General features: G+C 43.9%; 1 protein-coding gene across 7 annotated transcripts in view; it reads right to left on the bottom strand.

Moving 5' to 3' along the window:
- Positions 1-20,944, bottom strand: part of FUBP3 (far upstream element binding protein 3) — a 38,924-nt gene that overhangs the window by 16,776 nt on the left and 1,204 nt on the right. For 4 of the 7 annotated variants that reach the window (XM_063174850.1, XM_063174855.1, XM_063174852.1 and 1 more), the window contains exons 2-9: positions 15,030-15,135; positions 8,970-9,020; positions 8,461-8,494; positions 6,811-6,860; positions 5,239-5,310; positions 4,489-4,546; positions 1,763-1,925; positions 809-907 (exon numbers count right to left, since the gene is read on the bottom strand). In XM_063174850.1, the coding sequence (XP_063030920.1) occupies positions 809-907; positions 1,763-1,925; positions 4,489-4,546; positions 5,239-5,310; positions 6,811-6,860; positions 8,461-8,494; positions 8,970-9,020; positions 15,030-15,135 (633 nt within the window). The remainder of the gene's footprint in view (positions 1-808; positions 908-1,762; positions 1,926-4,488; positions 4,547-5,238; positions 5,311-6,810; positions 6,861-8,460; positions 8,495-8,969; positions 9,021-15,029; positions 15,136-20,944) is intronic. The other 3 variants (XM_063174851.1, XM_063174853.1, XM_063174854.1) reach the window with 3 other exon arrangements.

Raw genomic sequence — 20,944 nt, 5'->3', positions numbered from 1 at the left:
AGAATTTCAGAGGGGAAAAAAAACCCAAAACTCTAAAACTTGCAATAAGAGCTTTGAAAAATACTACCCAAACACTATGCCTGAGCAACATCAACTGTTGCAGTAATTTATGATTAGGGAGATCCTATGAAACAGAACTTCTTCTATTGGAGACAGGAATGCTAAGCTAGATTTAAGTACTTAGCAAGTTATGAAAGGCACTTGCTGAGAAGTGGAACAGGCTGTGGCTGAACTTTAATGCTCTAATTCAGGTGCTCCCATCACACTGCAATCCCCCAGTCTGCAGCTGATGGGGATTTTCTCCAAACCACAGGTACATCCACATCTGCAGAACCCTGGCACAAGGAGACTGAGGCACCAATACTAAGCAAACCCCTTGGTTTCAGGAGTTGTTGTGGGATTGGTTTTTAATTACCTGCGTCGATTGGCTGTCTGAGGTAATTTTGTGAAAGGTTTGCTGTCTCAAACGTGATTCAGTCACTAAGAACCCATTTGCTTGAGTGACACAGAGCTCTTTTTGATTTTTTGTCACATTCTGGAAAGCATTTCAGAACTACTTTCTCCAAACCCTCCCCCTCATCTCTACTCCTACCCATGTGCAGTATTTATGGAGTGACAGCTCCTAAGTCATGCTGTAAAACAAACTCTGCTGTTTTAACTTGCTCTACTCAACCTTACAGAACAAACAAAGCCAGGAAAGATTATTACATTTACAGTTGGATTTGACTCCATTAGGTGCTCACAAATACAGTCAGATTTGAATTTCTCCTCAGTTTTCTTGGGGAACCAGTTTGCTTTTGTTACATACCTGTACTTTAAATGCATCTCCAGTAATACGGAGAGGTTTATCTGCTCCAGTAGGCAAAGGACCATCTTGGATCATAATCATTTTCACACCTGTTCGCTCCTGAAGAAAAAGCACAGAGCAATTTTCTAAGCAGAGTCCCTAAAACAAGGGACTAGATTTTGGTTATTATACATTATGAAGGTCAAACCAGCACCGCTACAGAATGCACAAATTCAGGAACAGTCCTAGAGTGTAAAGGACTGCCAGAAACCGCACTGCTCCTGAGGTTCTCAAATAGCTGAAATCCTTGCAAGAACAACCCCCTCCACCTCAACTGCTGACTTTCCAGCCCTTTCCAATATGTGTAGCTGTCTGCATGTAACAGTTATTAAGTGACCAGCCTCCAAACTATATGACAGAGGTCTAATAAGGGCACTCAAAACCCCTCCATTTTTGACCCTAGGTGTTTTGCTATAACCTTCTATTCTTTAAAAACTTGTACCAGATGGAGGAATAAAGAACGTCCAGGAACACAGTTTATACATAACACAACACTTAATTAGAAAGGGGTGGGATGAGAAAAAAAGATGACATATGGCAGCTTTACCACAGACCAGCAACAAAAGAGAAGCAGAGCACTCTACAAGAGTGTGGCTGGCATTAAAATACTGCAGAGCAGAGCAGACATGGCCCTTCCTTGGCTACAGGGATCCCCTCCTGAACAGCACACACCAAGTGTTATCTACAGCACAAGGGTTTCTGTCGCAGTTCTGGCAAAACTCCACTACTTGTGTAGCTGGGGCCACACTGATTTTGTAACACGAGATTGGATTTGAGTCCAATCTCCGAAGGCAGAAGAGTAGTCCCTGCTGGAGAAGGTTAGAGCATTCAAGGCTCTCCATTTCAGCCTGTTCCAGTGGATCTAGAGAAGCTGCAGTAGGGAAGAGAGCCCTCAAGGAAATGCATCTTGCGCACCTGCAACTGTTTTATTGTTTCACCTCCTTTGCCGATGACTAGACCCACTTTGGATGCCGGGATCAAAATCTCCTGAATGGTACTGTTGCCATCAACATCGTTGTGAAAACCAGGTCCGTTGCGACAGCGATCTACAATCTGCCCCAGAAGCCGTTTTGCTTGTCTTGGGAAAAGAATCGAGGGAAACAACCATTAGACAACATTGCTCCACGTGACCAAGAGACCAGGAACCATCGGAATGGAGAGGAGAAGTGGAAAGATGGAGGAAACCAGTCAGCACAATGTTTGCCCTTTTTTTTAAAATAAACTCTTTGATGTCTATTTTCCCCTATCATGATTACTTATAAGCAGTTTGATTTTTGAAGGGGAAGAGAAAAGGAAGAGCAGCAGCATGCTCTGACCTCTTAGGAAGTTAAGGACCATAGTTGAACTACAGCATTTGGGATGCTTGCTTCAAATGAAGATGCTCTAGGTTTTAACTTTTCTAACACATACACAATAATAAAACTCAAGCTCTGGTCTCCTTCTCAGTCAAGACAAAAAGACACACACTGCTCTGATACTAACACAGCCCATGGATTAACCATTCTCTGATCAGTCACAGGCAACTGCTTTGCTCTTCTCTACCTGCTCTTACCAGCAGCACCAGAACACTGTCCTAACACAGCCTCTGCTCCAAGCAGTAGGTGCTGAAGCTACACCACGAAGCAAGGCAGGGATACTGCAGCAGCCACCAGTGAAAGACTGGGTTCTTCTACTCCTGGTGAGAAGAGACACACAAAGAAGCATTTGGGAGATTAAAGATCCCTTCTCTAAATTCTTTAGCATGTCAGAGCTAACTGACAGGGTTTCCCTTCCTCTTGAAGACTCCTATACCAGCACATCCCATTCCTGCCCTTGTCCCACAACCCTTCTGAAAGCAGAAGAAATTCACTGGTTCCCTGACAGCCTAATGCAGCACCTTCCCCTCTCTCCACCTCACACCAAGCCATATCAGGCACCCTAAGGATGACTGAATTCTCTCTGGAGATTTGAAGAACCAGTACAAACTCATCCCTTCAAGCAGATATTCCCCCAGGGCATCTCAGGGGATGGTGCTCTGAGGCTGCACTCGGAGCAGAGCACTGCTTGCCCGTGACTTTCTCACAACAAAAGGGAAAAGGTGGAATTTCTGGAAGCCTGCTTCAAATGTTCTGGAAAAGTCCTGGGACATTTTACTTATCTGCCTTCATATTTTGTGCAAAGTTTTTTTAGTGACAATATAGAGACCACAACAGTTAATACACAACATATTTCAGATCAGAAGGGGTCACTTGGAAATTAACCCTATAAGTTTGTCACTGGATATAACTAATGAAAACATTCCTCACAAAACCCTTCTCAAAGAAGTCTGACACTTAGAATGGCTTCCTTACTTAATTTTCTTTTTCTACAAGTAGCCTGAAAAAAACAGTGCAAACAACCAATTTGTCAAGAATTTTACCACAAAATTAAATTAAATTTCAATTAATTCCAAGTCCATGTTCTGTTTCACAAATTTAACAGTCTCGCTTAAGATTTACTCGTATTTTATTTAAAGACAGCATTGGACATGACTACCTTTAACTGCTTATTTCAGAACCACAAAGTTTTAACTACACTTCTCCCCCATTTTCCCACAACTGCATCTCATGAAGCATCCCAGCTTTTTACTATTTTGCTCCTGTTCTTAAATATCCTTTGCTAAAGGGGGAAAACCACCTCAATATCAGCAAGAATACACTGCCTGCCCTATGAGTTTGCCAATTATATTTGTTGGGGCTCACTGCTTGCAGTATTATGGTAGAATAAGGAGATTTAAGTACCCTTAGATCTCTTTAGGAATGGAAGGATGATGAGTGTCTTCTCTTTAGAGAGACAATCTTTGCACCAATGTATTTTCAAACGCAACTCAACGATTTCCAGATGGATTTTAAAAAACCCACCTACCCAAAGGCTGGGGAGAGAAAGAGCAGCTCCATATGTTAAGTGTGTTCCTGTAAGCCTGAGGATCCTGGATCCAGTTCCAGCAGGAGGTCCTCAACTGGTTTGTGAGAGTCTCAAACTCAGCTCCTGGGAAGGGGGAGGGAGGAAACACTGTCCCTAAAGTTTCTATAGGTCTAAAGATAGAAATCCCTGCTGGCTGGCCACGTGTCTCTACCATGCAAGGAGCAGAGAATCAAGACTTGGGTTCAGTCCTTTGCTTCTTGTTGGCAGCAATGCAGAGACAAGCACCCAGTGGGCCTCATGCTGCTCTGCAACAACACCAACAGCTCCAGGGTATCCTGGAGTGGCACCCACAGGCTTTGGAGGCCTCATGCAGCCCTTGTTCAGCTGGAAGGATGCTCATCTCAATAGGAGTGGGGAAGCGAAGGGGAGAAGAGAAGTGCCCTTCAAGAGCTTAGCTCAGTATCCTGGAAAGCTGCAGTTACTAAACTGCATCCTAGGTGCCCTAAGAGCAACCTCACCCTGAGGAGGGGAATTCCAAGGAAATTTCTGCAGAGGAGTCAAACTGCAAGTGGAAAAAAAGCCTTTGAGGTGCACAGTTTAAAGCATCAGACCAAGAGGTTCTATGCTCCAGAGACCCTCAAGTTTCTCTAGGCCAACATTTGCTGGTGTGGCTAATAACCAAGTAGCACCACTGACAGAGCACAGCATTAGGGAGAAGAGAAAGAAGGAAAAGGGAGAGAAATGAAGTCAGAACTCACTCAATGCTCTCTGGTGTCCCAGTGAGTACACAGGGCCTCTCAGGCATCCCACCACTGTCTGCAAAGGAAACAAGGAGAAAAACTTGTGATACGTGGAATTCAAAATGTGGCAGCTATTTCAGTGACCATGAAGCACCACCCACCTGCACACATAGCATGCTAAAGAATTCAAAGACATCCAGGATCAACATATTTTAAATTATTTACTGGATGTCTGCATTCTTTTAAACCCTTCCTCACCAATTAAAGGGAAGGGTAAAAACTCAGATAACATTGATCAGCAGGGAACAGCACAGTCTTCCCCAAAGCAAATTGGCACCAAATGATCCCATTTGGATGAATGTCTCATTTTTATGATGCAAAGCAAGCTGTATGGAAAGCTGCTGCCAACCCTGCTGAAATGTCCTCTGCCAGGAGCTGGAGCTGATCACACCAGTCAGAGGCAAACCACAGAGCTGAGCAAAGTGAGAAAACCCAGCAGCTTCAGGTCTGAGAACAACATGGATTGTTCATTTGCTCTCCAACCATCTGCTGGTTAAAGGCAGCTCCCTCACTGTTCCATTCCCCAAACCACCTGGCCAACCTGTTCTCTACCCTGCTTGGGAGGTGGGTCCCACAACAGCTCTCCTATGTCTGTGTATCCATGTTAATGGTGATAACACACCCTGAGCATGGAAAGTGCCTGATCTAATGGACACAACACCCTCTGACATCAAAACCTGCTCACCCACCATACAAAGAGGGCCTTACCTGGAGCAATTTGAATTTTGCAGCCAGACTCTATCTGGATCCGTGAGATCTGTTCTCCTCCCCTGCCGATTACTGCAATGAGTGCAACAAGCATCAGAACAAACTGCTTTTCCTGGAAACTGCAGAGCACCTTCCCCTTTTACTCTGCTGCAGCTTTTTATAAAGGAACAGTTTGACTCCAGGATTGCAGAAGAGCATCCACAGCATGACCAAATTTATCATAGCGGAAAAACATTAAAATACTGCTGAAGGTTATTCTATTTGCTTGGAAAAACAAAACAAAAAAGCCTTTCTTGCACAGGAATGGAAAGAAATAAGCATGAAAGAAATAAGGCACTAGTCTGGATGATGCTGGGAGAGTAATTTAAGTACATTTTGTTCAGTCTGAACCAATAAGCCAGTTATTTGGAGTACTAAAGAAGGTAAAGACTTGTTTCTTTATAATTCCTATTTTACTGCCATTTTTGAATGGACATGCTATTTGGCTCTCTGCACTCAGCCAGAACCACATCCTGAAATGCTCTATCAACCTCCAGGGAACACAAATATCCCTCTCCCTTAACTCCCAGAGTTAAATTGCTGTTTCACAACAAGACACCCAGAGCACAGGCTGTGCCAACCACCATTCCCACCCTTCCCAGACTGCAGAAAGAGCAAAGCTTTGAGTCAACCAGGCATTCCTGGCTCAGGATGCTCCCAAAGAAGCATCTCAGCTGTGGGGCTGCATCCCCCCTGAATCAGTGTGAGAAACAGAGATGATGCCTGCAAGCTCCCCTCTCCCAGGGCTCCATGTGTAACACCAGGAGTGGCAAATGAAGAGGTTTGGCAGGAGAGGAGGGAGCTTTTCCTCTGCAGGAATTTGAGTTCCAGTCTTACAGAGTCGGGACAAAACTTGGCGCGCTATGGGGTAATTAGCAGGGCCTGTTATTTTCCTCTTTACTCTCCATATATCAAATTGGAAGGGATACACAGAGAGGCAGCAGTGGAAGAGTCTATGCAATCACTGCAGTAACACATCAGCAGGAGGTGCCATTGAAAGCCAGAGTAATGATCATTAAGAGGAAGAGAGAAATTAGGATCAAGCTTGAAAGAGAACAGCATCAGGAATGCAAATCTAGGAAAAACTCTGGTCTGGTTGTTTCCCTGCAGCAAATGTGTGAGGAATTTAAAATTCTGTTTAACTTGCCTTTGGTCAACTAATATTTTAACATTTAAATGTTGTTTTTCTTCCTCAACGCTCACAGTTTTGCATACTCAAAGTAAAATGTTGCCATGAAGGGAAATAAAGTCACTTTTGACTTGTTTATGTACTGTGCTAATGGGAATTTAAAAGAGAAAATCACTAAAATGCCCAGGAACTTGTACCAAATATTCTTGTTCTTATTACTGGGACACCAAGCTTTTCCATGAAGTTTGCATCTGGATTTTAAACACAGATCCTCTGTTCCCCATGAAGACAGCATTAAACAACACTTATCCAAGGCTAATAAACACAAAAACTTGTGTCAGAATCAACAGCATTCCTGCACAGGAAACACATCAAGAAGCATCAAAAGCATCCAAGGTACTTACTAAATCCAACCATTTTATCAGGCACTTTGAACTCTTCTGTTATTACAGCCCTAAAAAAAAAAAAAAAAAAAAAAAAGAAAAGAAAAGAAAAGAAAAGAAAAGAAAAGGGAAGAAAACCCCAAAGTCATTACAAAGAACAATTTGGAGGAAACTACAGCCCTGCCATGAAACCTGGGCTCAGCACAGGGGCTCTGCACACACAAGTAAAAGCACATCACTGTCAAAATTATTTGTTTTGGAAGGGATCTCTGATGGTCACACAATTCCTCCTATGCTGGATCCATTTCCAGTCTGTCTCTGGTACCTTGAATGGAGCTGATGGAAGAAGCTCCTTCTGTCATTCTTGCTCCAGACAGATTTAACAAAAAAACCACAAAGTTTCCTCATCACTGAGCCTGGACCTTCCAAGCAGCAGGGTCTGCCCAGAGCTTCTGGACATTCTCTTCCCAGGAGACACCAACCACAGCCAGTCCTGACATCAATCCCCCTTCTGATATTCACAGGTCTGGTGGTTTGGGACTCCTTTTCACTTGCTTGTCCTTATCATTCTTTTCCTTGGAATTAATAAAGATTGTCTTCAATTATCCTCTGAATTCTTATTATCTCTAGACTTCCATACCTATTGCTCTTTGGACATTTTCAAAACAAATTACTCAAAGCAGTTTCCTAAGAAATGACCATAGTGTAGTAGAAAGAAATTAACTTGGATTGTTTTTTTTTTGTTTAGCTTTTTCTGTCTTAGAGAAAACACAACTCCATGAATGTGGAATTTGCAAATATGCATTATATACAACTGGCTCAGCAATCCCAAAAGCAATAAAACACCTGCACAGTAAGTTCAATGCAGGTTTTGTAGGGAGGTGTATTAAAATATTCCCATTTTTTTGCTTTAGATCAGTCAGGAAAGGTGTAAAATACACATTAGACTCGATTAGCCAAGTTGCAGATAAGTACTCAAACTGCCTTTCTGGGATGCTCTGGTAGGACATTAGCTTTAACTTAGCCATTAAAAATTTAAGGTTCTACAGCCTTCATGCACATTGTCTGTCCCTTCTGCTGAGGCCCCAAACAGCTGGTTAGGATGGAAAGGCACTACCATTCACCTTCAGGCTAATCCAGCTTTAGAAATGTTCCTCCCTTCAAAACAACACAGAAAATTCTCAAGAGCAGGATTTGAGAAAAACTGAGAATTTTACATTTTTATTAGATGCTGAGACATGCTGGATGACAACTCCTACTTGCTTCAGTCTTCCCAAACCATCTTTGACAAAGGAGTCATCCCAGGTCATTTTACATCAACAAAACTAAATAATGACGACAACAACAGTTACATGTGTCTGTTTGATAGTTCCACCTTTCACCAAAATGCCAGACCTTTTCTCACTTTTTCTGTCTTGCCCCTGCCAGGGCAGGGGAAGGGAAAGGAGAGAGAATTTCTTTTTTTTCAGTCCTGCAGATTTGCAGAGACCAAATCCAAGTTTCACATCAACTCCTCTTTTTTCCTCAGAACAAACAAGCCAGGCTGTAGAAAATCCAAGCTGACAGTTTTTCCACATTCTCAACCTCTGACTTTCTAACACTACTACAGATGGTGGATCAATAAACAATTAGAATTGATCAATAAATAATAAAACATAACCCACTGCTTACCTTTGATGTACCAGGGCCCCTAACTGGTTACCTACTGTGGCAGAGAGAGAAAAAAGGGAAAAAAAATCAAAGCATTAGCACGGATAAACTAACTTCATCCCTATAGAAAAAGAGTTCTTACCGTTTCATCAAAAAAGAAAGAAAAGCAAAACAGTAATTTAGGTTCAGTGGCTGAAATGAATGCGTTATGTGCTACAAAACAGGAGGGGATTTCTTGATCAACACACAGCACAGCCCAGTGTCCAGCTGAACACAGGATAGGGAATTGATCCGTGTCTCCCCATGCTGAGAGTCATGGGAGAAAATCCTGCCTGCCCAAATCCAAATCCCTGCAACTAACCTCCCCCCTTCCCAAATTAAACCCAAAGTAGTAAAAAAAGGGAAAAGGGGGCGAGGGAGGAGGAGGCAGAGAAATCTGAAGGAGACCAGTGTGCATTAATAAACACGAATAAAAGCCAAGCAGCCTCAGAGATTCCCTCAGTCCAAGCATTGACAGGGCTGGCACATACTTCTCTCAGTGTCTCTGATCTGTGCTCCATGGAGCCCACTTACACGGAGACCTGTTAAAGGAATAGGGCTGTTAAGTAACCTCGTGGCACCCAAACGCTGTTTCAACCCAACAAAACACATGTTCTTCAACACATTCCAGGCATTTCTGCCATGCTAGCTGGTGGTCCAGCCCTGATTAGCAATTATCTCCCTACTGACAGCCCTGAGACAGACTTCTCCCCCCAGCCCCAACAGATTAGATCTTTCTTGCAAATGTTAATGGGGAAAATATCATTAGACCAACTCATGCAAAGTAGGAACACGAGCCCTGCTGGGCTTCCTACTGGACTTTGCCTGCAGCAAACCAGCTAAAACCCAGACCATTTGGTGCTAACAACCAGTTGAAAGATTATATTGCATGCCTGGAGGGCACAGAACAAAACAAATGAAACTGGCCAACATGTGAGCTGTGAGAATAAAGATGCTGTTTCAAACTACCTTGCAGCAAGCTGCACATTCTTTGACCTGAAATAAATTGGCAATCAGCTGGCAGGGATAGAAAGTGGATGCATCCCACACTCACTAAATCTGGTAGAAAAATGCATCAAGTTTGTGGCCAAACACTTTACTCAAAGAAAATAAGAGACAAAGAGAGTCAATAGTGTATTTCTGCTGCGTGTCAATACCTCCGTGATAGTTCAGGACCAAAATATTGACAATGTTTCTATTTTATTGCTCTCTCCAGCTCAGCGATAAGACAACTGCTGTGTTAATTGACTCATTTAGTTTGTCTTTGCATATTCTCCTCTTGAATATGAAAAGCTCTAATTTGATAATTGTGAATATTGCAGTTGAAAAAGGTGGGTGATGTAATGGGAAATATTTGCTCTGGCTGATAAGCTTCTACCACAGAGCTGAGCAAATACAACCAAACTCAGAATATTTCAACTCCAAGCAGTAGGTCTGGTGGTACTGGTGTAGAGTGGGGCTGCCACAGCCAAGGCCACTCGTTATCAAGATGCCAGGAAGAGTGGTTTTAACCCTGCAAAGGCTGTATTTAAATCTCCACTTCTCATTTCAATTCACCAGAACTGCTCTCTTAGCAATCTGTTCCGCTGCAGCCGCTGCCCACAAATTATGAGACAGACACACATCCTATAATCAACTCCCCAAGTTCATGCAAGGAAGGGAAGAGCCTTCATTTTGTAACACAATCCTACACTTGAAAAAGCCAGCTGTGGAGGGGAAACCTGTACCAGCACAGGGAGTTAAATCAGACAGGGAATTAATGCTTTAGGTGCAGGTAGCAATGTGCCTCCAACCCATTCTGAGCTGCAGAATCCAGAGTAAGCCATTCACCCCCACAGGGAGGTATCAGCCTTAATGGATGTTTATTGGACAAATTAGTATGGAGAAATTATGTCACAGTAAATTATGTGAGAGACCATTCCTTCACAGATAACTTCTCAAAAAACTGAGACTGAAGGCAAATGGAGAGAAATGGACGTAATTTACTTCAAGTCATTTATGATTTCTCTCTGTTTGAGGGGGAAAAAATGATGTGGCTCCCAGTTGCAACAAGCTAAAGGTCCATTCCCTCTCCAACATGTCCATTTTCCTCTGAAAAACAGGGAGTGACAGAGAGGCAGGGCTGGGGCAGCCACAGTTCTGAAAGCTGATGCACCATTCCACTGTCTCCCTTCACACCAAGGAGGGGGCTGAACTCTGACAAGCCACATACCTATTTCCCTCTTTTACATCTATTCAGTACAATTTAACTGTAACTGCAGTCATTTTATTGCAAATAAGGAAAAATACTGAATAAAATCAGCACAATTTCCTATTAATGGCACCTGCTGGTTGATAACTCTTCAATCTGCTTTACGCTTCACCTTAACTGAATTCTACCTAACAGACACTCAAAACAAATGTGGATTTTTCTTCCACCCCATAAAACAGAGCAGTGCCTCCCACTAAATTAATGTGCATGATGGGGATATGCAATCTCTTCAGGAATATCTTCATGGCTAGAATAAAATCAGAGCAACACATCTCCTTGAGAGCAGTGGAACAGGGCTGCTTTTCATACTTTAGAGCCAAAATGGGAGAATCATAAATTTTAGAAAGCTAAAAAGATTGTTATCCTAATTCTCCATCATTAAATATTGATAGGTTTTTCTTGAATTAAATAGTCAAACCCTAATAATTTCTGTGTGTGACTTCACTGCAAATCTTTGGAGGTTTTTTCCCCTCCCTTAAACCACCTCATTTTGAAAAGTGGCCATCTGTAAAGTTACAAATTTTGAAGAACAGTGGCATTTTGTGTATTAAATAAAATCTTTTGCCAAGAGATCTGGACTTTTGCCCTGGTCCTACTGCTGCTGCAGATCTGTCAGAGCATCAGTACTGACTTCCATCAGCAGTAAGGGATAGAATTCCCTTCTGCCCATCACTATTTTCATTAAAAACACATTGGAGGGAAAGAATAAAATACTCTGTACAGCAGGATCACGTCATGTTTGAGCCCTTGGTTCGATTAAAATCAAATTTTATTACACCAGAACAAGTCATCTTCAGATCTGGATGTACCACAGGAGCTTTGGGAGGAGAGAGGAGTGGAGAGGGGGGTGTGAGGCTTCTCCAAGGTCTCTCACCTTTGTTTTCCCAGACTGAAAGGGTGCCCCAGCCTTCAGCTGTAATGCTGCTGCTTAATCCCACGGATCTCCCAGGACACTCCTTTAAAGCAGCCCCAACAAAGGGCAATGCTCTGTCCATCAGTGTCTTTGCAGCACACTAGACCCCTGCTTCCTTTGAACAAAAGGAGGCTGCTTCTTTAAAGGTTATTTGGCATTAAACAAACTTATTAATCTCTGCTGATAATTAGAGGGACCTTTTAATTAGAACAGAGGCCAGGGGCAGCAGTTGGCCCTTAACAGGTGGGCTGGGGTCTGTCCCAGCAGCAGCCACAGGCAAGATGCCACCAGGTCTGTCTGCAGCTCACGCTCACCTGTCCCCACAAACATCAACCCCTGCAAGTGGCCACAGAAATGCCAGCTGTGACTTGCCAGGAGCAGCACAAATCAACCTGATCTCTTCCCTGCACTACAGCTGTTTGCAGGATTGCTTTCAAGTTGTTTCTGGAAAGGGGAAAAAAAGAAGCCAGGGAAAAGAGAAATAATCAGTCTCAAGGTCCATCTAACAGCAGAGCCAGGTTACCAGGGCTGATCCTGCTGCTCCTCAGTTCAGATGAGGGTTATGTTAAAGGAAGTGCAAAAAGCACTCAGACATCCTGGTTTCTGACATTATATTAAATCTGTTTTTCCTGGAAATGCTTGAAAAGCAGCTGAATTTGTTTTGATCAACACACTGACACCTGTCCCAAGACCACTTCCTCAGGTGGCATCAGGCAGCCACAGCAGCAGCTGTTTACAAAAACAGATGGGAAGAATGAGATTGTCCTGAAAGACAGACAGTTCTCCTGTCACCTTAAACACTTCCTCTGCAGACAATTTTTTCAGCAGTATTAGGAACAGAGATAATTTCCCAAGAGCTGCATGGGGATAAGGAAGCAGTGAGACCTGCACCCAGCTGTGAGCATGCAGTATACAGGGAAATTTCCCATCAGATTTGTTTCCAACCCATCCAAAGCAGTAGAATGTATCCAAATCCACTATAAAATGCACTATAACATTTCTAAAGCATGTGTAACAATATAATCACTTCTTGACAACATCTCCAAACTGTGTTTCACAGACAAGCAGAAAATGGAGACAAGTGTGGGCATGAAATTCCAACACCCCTTGTTGCAGCTAACAGAGAACTAAAAAATCATCCAAATAGGAAATGCTTTCCTAATTTAGGTGTCCTGTTAAAAGCAACTTCCATCTTCCAGATGTTTAAAGCTAAAGCTGCATTACAGACATTTAATTACACAGCAGCAAGAGCAGGTGGCCCAAGAGTGAGATTTGGATCACACCACAAAGAGATCCAGAGCAAGAAGCACCCACAGCTTCAGGTAAAGAACAGCACAGGAGGATCCCACATGTAGGGGGGAACTCATCACACAGCTGCATCTCAGTACAGGATTTACTAACACCATTAGAAATAAAACCCAACATGACCCAAACTGAAAGAAGTGCTACAACCCTGACCATTCCTGCTTCTTTGTCATATTCCAGCCCTTTAAAATATGACTTCTGTCATTTCTCACCTTCTCAAAGACCAGGTTTTTGGGAGGGGAGTTGGACAAAGTTCTACACAGATGTGTATGAACAACCCAAGGGCAAAAACAGCATTTAAAAACAATTACAAACAAAGTCCAGTGCTGAGGACAGGGTGAGCAGAACAACTGCTGATGCAGGAGTCAGGAACAGCCACTCTGGGAGGCTCTCCCAGGAACAACACCCACCCATGGAGTTATCTCCAGAGCACAAGAAACCAGCAGCAATGCACTTTTCTAGCCCAGACTCTACTGTATTGACAGGCTGTGTGTCAACACAAACAGGCTCACCACGTTCTGGGGCTCACCAGTACAAGTTTAAGTACAAAGTCCAACCTGTCACTGAAACACTACAACCAACTCACGTGGTAGGAGTTCCTAAAACCCATTTTGCCAGGAGGTCAGAGCTCCACTTCAGTCTGATGAATCAATGACAAACACAGGCAGGGTAAATGTTGTGAATGACAGGTTCCCAGAGGGCTATTTTTACTCCTTTTCACACACAGCCACATCCCTCAGCTCAGAGCTGTTCAGCATTCCCCAGCACTGCCCAGCTCCTTCCCCTGCAGAACCAGCACACACCAGCAATGCCAGACCTCTGGCTTCTCAACAAAGATACAAAATGTGGGGCTCACCCAGATAAATCCATTTTCTCCTGAACCCCCAAACCAAAGGAGCAGCAGCAACCTGTTGCTCAAATGGAGCCAAGAGCAGAGAACAGAAGTGGGTGGTGGCATGTGCTCAGAAAACAGCAAGCCAGAGGCTCCACATGACAGAAGCTTCTCCCCATGCAGCAGCATGTTTTTTCAGACTGAGGAGCAGACAGGCAGCTATTTTCAGCCTTTGTATCAGACAGAAAAAAATTCTTTTCAAAATGAAGTGCTAGGCAGCAGCTTGGCTTATCTCCTCAGTACTCCTGAACATGTTCATGGGGGAGAGGATCACCCTGCAGGGCTATGAGTGTCAGGAAAAACACCAGAGGAAATAACAAAAAGGAAGACATAGCCATGCTTTTTATTTCTTCACAAGAAAAGGTGAGCTCTTTGCATCTGTACAGCAGCAGATAACACAGTTTAAACACTTGTAACAATGCATATCATTAGATTAATAAAGCCTAAAAAGCTATATTTCGAGTTCTAACATTTTTGTTAGAACTCTTGTTCTAATAAAGATAAGAAACTAGTTGCTTATTTTAAAATTATAACAATTCATAAAATATTAACTTATGACAGTTACCAGTTATGGTCCATGCAATAAACCATCCTTTGGCTATGGCAAATTTTGAATTCTTCAGATTTCAGAATTCTCAAATAATAATGGAGAAAGCACAGCTAAATATTGGAAGTTTCCTTCCAATTTGCATCACCTTACATAAATATCTTTTCTCCTTAAAATTCAAGTAAACAGCACCCAGAACTTGACAGCAACTCAGCTCCTGGGCTGTGATTATTGTCACAGGTGGAAAGGAACATGTGTAATACTGTCCCTACACATTCCCTGCTCTCAGAAAAGAAGGGCTATCAGGGAAGAACATGTGCTGTGTACACCTGCTGCTCTCTATGTGGGCTCCAGAATAGACCCAATGAACAAATCCTCCTCCCTCAACTACCACAGACCAAGATTTAAGTGACACAGTTTGTTTGCTGATTCCCAAAGGTCATGAACTACCAAAGAATTGCTTCACATTAACACTAATGCCTAAGAACACAGTGCAATCTAGGTAAGAGCAAACAGCACAGGGCATCTTGTATAAAATCTCTACACACAGAAAGCTGCAGTTTCCATCCTTAAAACACAACTGCCTCCATAGATGGATTTCAGGAGCTGCATGCACAAGGCTGAGTAACCACAGGCAGCTTACCTCCATCATCCAGGGGCCGTTTCTGCACTCCATAACCGTAGACTGAGGGGTCCACAAGTGTTGTAGAATTATTCAAGTGAGGAATATCTCCAATTTTAGCAGCAATCTATAAAAAGGAGATAAAAACATTATCAGCCACCACAACTGAACACTGTTTCTTCCAATAAAGCTTTGACCCCAGGCCAATCTTCTCTCAGGTTGTTACTATATAGGTGGATTTGTAACAAGGTGCTTCATTTGTAAAGCAAACAGTTTTCTGCTTGCTTTGAATATTTGCTTAATTAAGATCATATTCACCCAGTTCCTCTTCCTGATCATAAGCAGCCCTGGAACATTACATTCAGGATTATTTGCTCAATGGATAGCTGACAAGCTAAATCTTGCTAAGAGGAGGGTTCAAACCAACCCCCCAACTTTGTCCTGGAGAAGCTGTGTGGGAGGACACGTGCTTCCTCCTGCATCCATGCAGATCCAGGCACACAGAAATGCACTCACAGCCATGGGGGAGCAGAGGGAGAGTGCAAACACAGCACAAGGACAGGTTTGGGAGCTCCCTGTCAAAGACTGGATCACTCTTGTTTGCTGCGTGAGGAATAAGCCAGTGGGCAAACTATCAGGGCAGAGGTAGTTTCCATTTCCTGCAGTGGTCAGTGCAGCACAAACACAGCCAATGCTGCCTGTGCCTCTGCTTCCAAGCCCTGCAGAGGGGAAACTGCCATCCCCTGCTGAGCCAGCACACGAGGAGTTCATTCACAGCAAAGAGGAGAGGCAGGTATCACAGTGAGGGGACTGAGGTTAGCAAATAAACTGAGACACACACCTAAACATCACTCAATGCAAGAGAAAAGTGAAGCTCATCTCCAGTGACATCTGAGGACAGCTGTCCAGGTGGGTGCTGACAACACAATTAGCTCTCTGAGCTAATTGATAGAAAAGCACCCCAGAAACAGCCAGGTGCATTCCCTGGGTGCTGCACCCCATTTCACCCACCCAGGACAGGCAAACTGCACTGTCACAGCTCCCCTTGCCCACATAAAGCATTTTGCTGGAATAAGCAAGCACAGAACAAAGCAGTTACAGAACAAATATCAAGTACACTGTATGCTACAGGACTTGCTGCCTTTTCCAGCAAAAATAAAATCATTTCATCAAATCTTTACCAAGAGACTGATCTCACTCCGTTATAACTGAGTTTCACCAGGGAATAAGGAACGGGAGCAGATGAAAGAGCATTTTACACAGAGATGGTTTTAATGACCAGCATGTCTAAAGATTTCTAAAATTTGCATTTCACTGCAACAGCAAGACATCTCCAGCAGCTCTGGTTGTTGACATTATCTATCTTCTGCTGCAGTGGAACAAACAACTGCCCAAGATGCAGAACCACAGGGCACTGGAAAAAAGCTATTTGAAATAATCTCGGAAGATTGAGAGCATTGCTTTTAGAAAGAGAACAGCAAACATTCTGTTCAATGCCTTCCATGAAAAGAGCCCCAAGTTTGGACCATTTTCTCCTTATAGTCCATCCTGTCTTGTCTCCTTTTGGAAAGTCAGAAACTTTGCTGTGTCAGAAATGTCAGAGCTAGAGAATAAAATCTTCCAGCTGCAATCCTGTAGTGCAGCTTTCATGACAAGCATTTTGTACTGCAACATCTGCAGTAAATCCCCAGCCAGCTGGTTCTGAAAGCATTGACACACCTTGTCCTGTCCAGGAGGGAGGGCCAGGTGATGCTTTACTCTTTTGATAAATGTTGTACTGCATCCATGGATCCAGCCCTTTCCCCTTTCCCCTCATGTTTGGGATGAAGAGAATTTCAATGAAATACAAAAAGCAGAAATGTTTTCTGACTACTTCAACACTGAAATATAAATTTTAAAATTTATTTTACAGCAATCTATGAACAGCTTTCATGCAGTAACTTAGACCAAAAAGAACAGTGTCAGGTATGACACACTCTGACATATTCTGGGATATTTAATTTCAACACCCTATTCAAGAACTCTCTTTCTGTCAGTGGTTATTTACCATGACTTACAAATTATGGATGATCCTTTAGAGGTGAAATCACTCAGCACTCACTCCAGGAAAATCAAAAACCAGTCTGTGGACAGCAGAAGCTGGCAGCCTGAAGTACAAAGGTGTTCAGGACCTTTGCTGGCACCAAGGCTGTGTCCTCCCACCTCAGAGAGCTCTGTGAACCCCAATGATCGCCCTGGCACAGAACCCTCCAAGTAAAGGGCAAAGCAAGAGTGTTAAAGCAATTTTTACATTATCAGCTTTTAGGATATTTTCCTTTCTCCCCCCCTCTCCCTTTATTTAAACTTGTACCCTTATCTCTAAAGCCTCCCAGCTGCCACTGGATTGCAGGCAGACAATGGTGCCACCCCACCAGAGCAGGAAAATGCACCCTGCAAAAGGAAGAGCTGAGCTTTCCAAGTACATGGAGCAGCTAAAATACATTTTAACATCTCATGCTCAACTTAAAATGGGAAGCTCAGATTTTATGACAAGTTCAGCAGGGAAGTAAGCACAAAAATTAGGACATGGCAAAAGCAAGCAGACCCAGCCCTTATCTGCCTCAATGACCTTGAGTAATGTACTGCTGTTAGCCACTGCTTTTGTCCTGCTCCATGTCAGCCTTAGGTTTTTTTCCTCCTTTTTTCTTGCATTTAAACCCAATGCATCCATTTTATCAAGCTCTGAAATACACTGGGGAAAAAGCATCTCTGTTTCTGCATCCCAAAATAAAGCTCTGCAACAAAGACTTTAAAAAGCAACACAAACCCCAGCTGCAAATTGCACTGACAAAGCCAAGAAAATCAAATTAATCCACGAAGTTGTGTGAGAGATACAAGTTTTCCTACACCTGGCACTTCTGTTCTCCTATACATTTAACAGCCAGAAAAATGACAATACCAAACACAGAGTTAATACAAAACCACTTCTAAACATGGAGTTTCTTTGCTAGGCACACTCAAACACAAATATCTGCAGAATTTCAAGAGAACAGGCCCAGCTTCTAGGAAAAACCCCTCCATGGTGCCCTGCAAAGAACAGCAACAGATAAAATCACCAATTCTAGGTATTAGCAGGGTAAAAAAACCCAACAAGGCACTGTCATCTGACCCTTCAGACTATTCTGGTCCTTGTGCTGCGCCTCCCGTTCCCTCAGCAGAACACTCGAGTTGGGCTGGCAGACATTTCTCCAGAGCTCTGCAGAAAGCAATAAAACCATCCACAACCATTCAAGCTTCTTGTCACAGGTGGTTTTCCTAAATACCAGAGTACCTGGCAAAGCCTGAATCTATTTGAGGATGATCTGAGAAAGGGGGTAGAGAAAAGTTTGTCCAGGACCCCTCCATCACCACAGAAATGAAAGTCAGAGCCTGATACAAAGAGGGATTTCAAACACAGCCTGGTGACAATCAGACTCAGGATATTCCCCGTTTTTGAGGCAGCCAGGATGGCACATCACAGCCTCATCAGCCTCTCCTCTCCAGAGCATTCCCAGAATCCCAGCAAGGCACTGTTTGGTCAACAAGAACAACAAAGCTTAAGGACAGTCTGAGAGAAATTCATTTTAGTCCAAAGTACAAGCAGCTCTGCTCATTTTCAGATCCCACTATTCAAAAGGGGAGCAAACATCCTCTCTCTCTCTTCCCACCCCAAAGCCAGCCTGCCTGGGAGCAGCTGCACAGACCTGTCCCCACCTCAGAGCCACCAATCCACTTGGGACATGGTGCAGAAGATGCAGGACAGAGCAATTCAAAGTCCCAGCACTGCCTTGAAAAAGTAATTATTCATAAATCCCAAATATTTCAGAGTCCACAAAAAAAAATCCAAGCAAGTCCTGCACAAATGCTGAAAGCAATGCAAGGTAATTTCTTTCAAATATATTCCAGGTTTCTATTTTATATTCCCATAATCACCTCACATCCCAGTGGCTCTGAGGAATGCACTTTCCTTGAGTCAGGGAAGTCTTCCTTGTCCTTGTTTAGATGTTCAGAGCCAAGCTCTGGATTCCATAGCCTGGTTGTGATGTTGTGGCTCTCATGAGAGCTGAATTTTGCAAATTTGATTCCTGGTCTTGCACGTGACACAAAACCTTGAAAGGCTCAAACATCAAGGCAGGGATGACCAAGCCATCAAGTAAAATCCTGAATTTCTTTCCTCTGCTCCCTCATTCCCTCAGAGCAAAAGGAATACTCCAAAAAGGCCAAAAGCTGTGCCAGATCAGTACAGCTCAGGCAAACACAGCACCAAACCCTTGGTGAAAGCTCTGCCATCACCTCCAGAGAGATATAGGGTGCAGCTGCATTTCCATTTTCCCCTGATTCTCAGCCAGGAAGTTCCATCATAGACTGCAGGGTGCTGAGGGAAATATCCATCACCTGAGCAATGAGGAGCATTCTCAGTGACATCTGGCAATGAGTCACTAGTGACAACCTGGTTCTGTGCAAGAGAAAACCACCTGCTCTCTCACCCAGCCTCTACAGAACTCAAATCAATTATTTTCACTGAGGAAGGAAACATTTCAGCCCTCCAACAGCTCCTTTCATCCCACAAACCCTAACAGGAAAAAAAAAAATCATATTCAACAGGCAGCAAACAACTCACTGCACAAAAATGTAGGACACTGCTCTCCCACAAACACGTGCAGAGCCCACATTTCCCAACACTCTTGTTGCCAGGCTGAGACAGCCAGAAGGCTGCTGCTGGAATCTTCCAGTTTGGGGCTCATGGAAACCCTGCAGGTACAGAATAATTGCAGCAAGCATAATGAACTTGAGAACAACCCAGAATTATTTACTGGTTATTATTCCACCTCCCTCATGCAGGGGTTGGGGTCTCACAGACTCTCCTCACAAACATGATGAGAGCAGTGAGGCAGCTCCAGCTCAGATCCATTTGAGTGTCTGAGTTCAGTTTGCACTGTTTGAGCTCTGAGGCATCACCCTTTATGCTGTGACTGCTCACCAGTGGTACACACAGCAGGGTTTGGGGTGGGAGGGACCTCAAAGCTCATCCAGCTCCACCTCAGGGTCACCTTCCACTGTCCCAGGTGGCTCCAAACCCTGTCCAACCTGGCCAGGGCTGGGGCAGCCACAGCTGCTCTGGGCACCCTGTGCCAGGGCCTCACCACCCTCACAGGGAAGAATTTTTTCCTAATATTTGACTAAATTGTCCCCTCTTTCAGTTTGAGCCCATTCTCCTGATGGAAGAATCCAGTTCCTCTGCAGCTTCCCTGCAGCCCCTTCAGATCCTGGAGGAAGCTGTGGTGTCCCCAGTGCACCTTCTCCTCTCCAGAGAGCCCCAGCTCTCCCAGTCTGGCTCCACAGGGCAGCTGCTCCACACCCCTGACCAACCTCATGGCCTCTCCTGCACTTGAAAACACTCACAAAATAATTCCAACCACCTGCACTTCAACAGCAAATAATTATTTTCTTTTACATAAACGAGTTATTCAGCTGCTAACAGGTGCCAGCATTATCAGATATTTAAATAAGATGTTTTTTTGCAATGAGTAAGATAGAATCAGGTCAGACAAAAGCAGCTGCAGCACCATGCACAAAACCCAGTCTGGCTGCTCAGACATCACAGTTCAAGGACAGGGGCTGCAGGAAGCAAGGCCTGGCTCACCCTGCAGCAGCTCACACCCAGCAGCCTGTGCTGAGAGGGAAATCAGTGGCCCCAGAGCAGCTCCTGTGTGCTGGGAGGGGCAGGGTGTGGGTCTGCAGCACCAGGTGCCCCTGGGCAGGCTGCACACGACAGGGACTGGCTGCCCCTGATTCCCAGGTGGGCTGGCAGTGAGGGGACAGCACCCACAGAGAGCACTTGAGATGTCTCAGGGTGCAGCTTGGCTCCCTCAGAAGATTGTCAGTGAAATGACAAAGTCTGGGCAACAGGAGGGGAT

This window comes from Melospiza melodia, chromosome 22, assembly GCF_035770615.1.
Source record: "Melospiza melodia melodia isolate bMelMel2 chromosome 22, bMelMel2.pri, whole genome shotgun sequence".
Taxonomy (NCBI): Eukaryota; Metazoa; Chordata; class Aves; order Passeriformes; family Passerellidae; genus Melospiza; species Melospiza melodia.
The sequence above is the reverse complement of the archived record's forward strand: the minus strand, read 5'-3'. Positions and strand labels throughout refer to the sequence as shown.